Source organism: Cicer arietinum, chromosome 6 (assembly GCF_000331145.2).
Source record: "Cicer arietinum cultivar CDC Frontier isolate Library 1 chromosome 6, Cicar.CDCFrontier_v2.0, whole genome shotgun sequence".
Taxonomy (NCBI): Eukaryota; Viridiplantae; Streptophyta; class Magnoliopsida; order Fabales; family Fabaceae; genus Cicer; species Cicer arietinum.
In genome coordinates this window covers 13,044,783-13,048,704 of record NC_021165.2, presented here as the reverse complement: position 1 = coordinate 13,048,704, position 3,922 = coordinate 13,044,783, and the positions used below count along the sequence as shown (strand labels likewise).

Sequence of the window (3,922 nt, the reverse complement as noted above, 5' to 3'; positions counted from 1 at the left end):
CACACTTTTATTTATATATATACTCATAAGAGAAGACAAAGGAAGAGATTTTTCTTGGTTCACAAATGGATAGAGGTAAAGAACACAAAAAGATGGAAGTTGATCTCTCTTTGAAGATAGATAGTAATGATGAGCAAGAAGTAGAAGAAGCAAAGGTAGATCATGAACATGTGATGAAAGAGGATGACAAGGAAGAAGTACATGAAACCACAGCTGGAGAAATTGAAGATGATGCATCAATCATACAATTTTCTTTGCAAGATAACACAAAAACAAAAGAGGTATATCATTTTTCATTGAGCATCATCATTTTTTTTATAGTCAAATTAATGTTGGTGATTTTGTCATTTGTTTGAAGGAGAGAGATTTGTTAACAACATAAATCAAATATTTCTTTATGAAATCCTTCACTGTCCAAACTCATTGAACAAATATTTGTTTAGGTATTTTCAAATAATTTTTTTCACCCCTATATATGTTTATTTTTCATGAATCCGTACAATCTTGCATTAGATTTTTATTAATTTGTATTATTTCATTGTACTCTCCTATTTTTTAATCATGTTTTCTATAGTGTGTGTAATTGTTTGTATAATTCTTGAAAATTAGGTCTTTTGGTAACTTGAATTCTTGTGCAATGATATATGTATATATATGTATGGTCTCTACAGTTAAGTGACTTACAAATAGAGATGGAAAGTATGAAAGAGGAAAACAAAGTACTAAGGAAAGTGGTGGAACAAACAATGAAAGACTACTATGATCTACAAACCAAATTCTCAATCATCCAAGAAAATAATAATAACAATAATAATAATAATAAAAGAAAGGTAAATCTGATTGTTAATTAATTTTCTTCATATATATATATATATAGATAGTCTTCATTGACTATATATCATATGATCTTATATATCCCTATTTTTTAATATATAAAATAATTGATAGAGATCTCATTCAGGATCATCAACTTTCTCTCTCACTACAAGACAATAATGCAAGCACAAGTGGTGAAGGACCATCAAGAATTCATGACATGTTTAGTACTAAAAAAATTCAAAGAGTGTCATCTCTTGTACCAAACAATAATACTCATGATAGTATAAGTGAGAGTGAATTGAGTTTGTCATTGAGGTTGCAAACAAGCACTTCTCAGAAAGATCCTGAAGAAAAAAAGGAACAGTTGGCAAGTTTTGAATCAGTGCAGAATAAATTACAAAGGGTACATGACTTGCCTGGTATTATGAATCATGTTGCTTCTCCTCCTAATAGAAAGGCTAGGGTTTCTGTTAGAGCAAGATGTGAAACTGCCACAGTAAGTTCAAAATTCTTTCTTTTCTCTCTCTCTCTCTCTCTCTCTCTATACCATTAACTATGATTTGATTAAATTGTTTTTAAGATGTAACTAAATCTTATGGTTTTGTTTGATTAAAGATGAATGATGGATGTCAATGGAGAAAATATGGACAAAAAATTGCAAAAGGAAATCCGTGTCCGCGAGCCTACTATCGTTGTACCGTAGCTCCAGGATGTCCGGTTAGAAAACAGGTATATATTAATTTATTTTCAACTATTACTAACTAAACTTGAATCTTCTTCAACAACTACAAAACCGTTAGATCAGAGTAAAATAAGATCAGTCACTTGGATTTTGACCCGAAAACTTTGCAGCTATCTATTCTTAAATCTTATGTGGTGGCTGCAAAGTTGTTGCACTAAAATGCATGTGCACTTTGATCCAACGGCTCTGAGAAGATCTTTGTTACTTTATTATTTAGATCTAAAATTATGAAGCATTTAAATGTATGTTTATATATATAGGTGCAAAGATGCATAGATGACATGTCTATACTAATTACAACCTATGAAGGAACACATAACCATCCTTTGCCTGTTGGTGCAACAGCAATGGCTTCAACAGCATCAGCAGCAGCATCATTCATGTTACTAGAATCAAGTAATCCATTAATTTCAAATGGTTTCACTACTCAACAACAATCCTTTAACCCTTATTACAATACCTTCCACCACCCATTAAACCCATCTTCAAATATTAGAAGCATAGACCCCAATGATCCATCTCAAGGAATTGTTCTTGACCTCACAAATAACAATAATCTCAACGAACCGCCGCGACGTTTTTCGACTGGTAGTAGCTCCTCCAACACAACTGCTTTTTCTTGGATGCCAAATAAGTTTCAAAATAGTAGTAGTGCCATTGCAATGAACAACAATTTTCAAAACCCTAGAGTACCATTGGAGAATATTAATATTTGGAAAGGAGAAGAAAATAAGACAGTAGATAATAATAATAATAATAATAATGTGTCTGCAATTGCATCAGATCCTAAGTTTAGGCTTGCTGTTGCAGCTGCCATTACATCACTCATGAATAAAGACAGCCACACTACTAATGGTGGCCAAAATGGTAAGCATGTTTGATTTTTTTCACTTTACAAACAAGTTAGTAATAATAATAAGTTTGTTTTGAAGACAAAAAAAGAATGGTGAATGCTATGTAACAATATTTATTATAGTGGTTAAGATTTAAGAGAGTTAAGCAATATTAGATTTTCACATCTTTATATATATGAATAATATAATACTAATTCCTATAGAGGGAGAGGTTACTAATTATTCTGCTTTACTTGTAATCTGGTTATTCTTTTTGTGAAGAGAAGTTTAATTGTGTCATTAGTTGGATGGGATACAAAGGCTCATTACTTATTTAAGTATATATATATATATATATATATATATATATATATATACTATTGACAAGCCTTTTTTTATCTCTGTTTTCTAGTCTTGTAATGTACTCAAGTAGAGATTTTATATTGCCCATGATTTAGTTATGTAAGTGTATGTAATGTCACTTTATTCTTTTATTTATCAAAGATTATAAATATTCAACACTATAAATTAAGTTGTTTATATTAAATCATTTATTTATAGAGTGTGTCTAATATGTATTTCTAAAAAAAAAATCAATGGTAGACTTTTATTCTTTCTAGTAAAAATTAAATTTTATAATAATAAAAAATAGAGGGCAAAAATTAAAATTTTAATTAGATAACATTAAATTGTTAGATAATCAAAATTAGAATTTTAATCTTAATTATTTAGACTAATAATGACTTAAAATTTTTAATTGTGACGATCCAACGGTTCCACCTTATTTACATAAAGTAACGATGATTTAGATATTCTAATTTAATAATCCAACATTACAATATAAAATAGTTATACTAACTATAACTTAGAGATTTTAATTTTGATGATTTAATAGTTCTATAATAACTAATTTGACTAATTATGTTTTTTATTTTGTGTCTTTAATGATGTTTTAAGATAAATTTATCTATTGCATGTGTTTATTGATGAATGAATATGTGTGCTAATGAATTTATGTTTTACGATTTTTGTGCTGTGATCTCTTATATATATGTTACTAAGAATGATTTACGGTGTTTACATAATGCAATAACGGATTCAAAATGTGAGTTTGAGAGTGCAAATTTTATACTTCAATTAATAATAGCTGCAATATATATAAATAAGAGTAATATTTAAATTATATAATTTTAATATATACTATGAACTATAATTTATTGGTTATTTCCAACAAAAAATAATTGAATTAATATAATATATATTAGATTTGCAAACTAACATTCACACAAACACAACTTAGTTTAATGGTAAAGTATTTAATTAAATTAGAATGAGTTTTATGTCAAAAATGTCCTTAAACCTTAACTCGACTGGTAAATGCCGATATTGTTATATTTGACGTCTTGTCACAGATTCGAACCTGAGATCTCACAGTTATGTGAGGTATCATCTCTTTTAAGATAAAAAAAAAAAATCGACATATACCTCCACGAACATTATATCGAACATTTTTGCTATTGCTTATAAT

General features: G+C 28.4%; 1 protein-coding gene across 2 annotated transcripts; it reads left to right on the top strand.

Moving 5' to 3' along the window:
- Window positions 1-2,694, top strand: LOC101507104 (probable WRKY transcription factor 9). 2 transcript variants are annotated; one of them, XM_004504681.4, is made up of 5 exons: window positions 3-281; window positions 672-830; window positions 962-1,315; window positions 1,435-1,548; window positions 1,822-2,694. In XM_004504681.4, the coding sequence occupies exons 1-5, from the start codon at window positions 66-68 to the stop codon at window positions 2,440-2,442; spliced, it is 1,464 nt and encodes a 487-aa protein (XP_004504738.1). In that variant the 5' UTR covers window positions 3-65; the 3' UTR covers window positions 2,443-2,694. The 2 variants fall into 2 exon arrangements, with proteins under 2 accessions (XP_004504739.1, XP_004504738.1); XM_004504682.4 differs by lacking the exon at window positions 672-830 and having other exon boundaries at window positions 1-281.
- The last annotated feature ends 1,228 nt before the right edge of the window (window positions 2,695-3,922 follow it).

What these genes read in the sequence shown, in the direction of transcription:
- LOC101507104 (XM_004504681.4), top strand. Translation starts at nt 66, where the DNA reads ATGGATAGAGGTAAAGAACACAAAAAGATGGAAGTTGATCTCTCTTTG. An exon ending in CAAGATGTGAAACTGCCACA is followed by an intron (nt 1,316 to 1,434) that starts GTAAGTTCAAAA and finishes GTTTGATTAAAG; the next exon opens with ATGAATGATGGATGTCAATG. An exon ending in GATGTCCGGTTAGAAAACAG is followed by an intron (nt 1,549 to 1,821) that starts GTATATATTAAT and finishes TTATATATATAG; the next exon opens with GTGCAAAGATGCATAGATGA.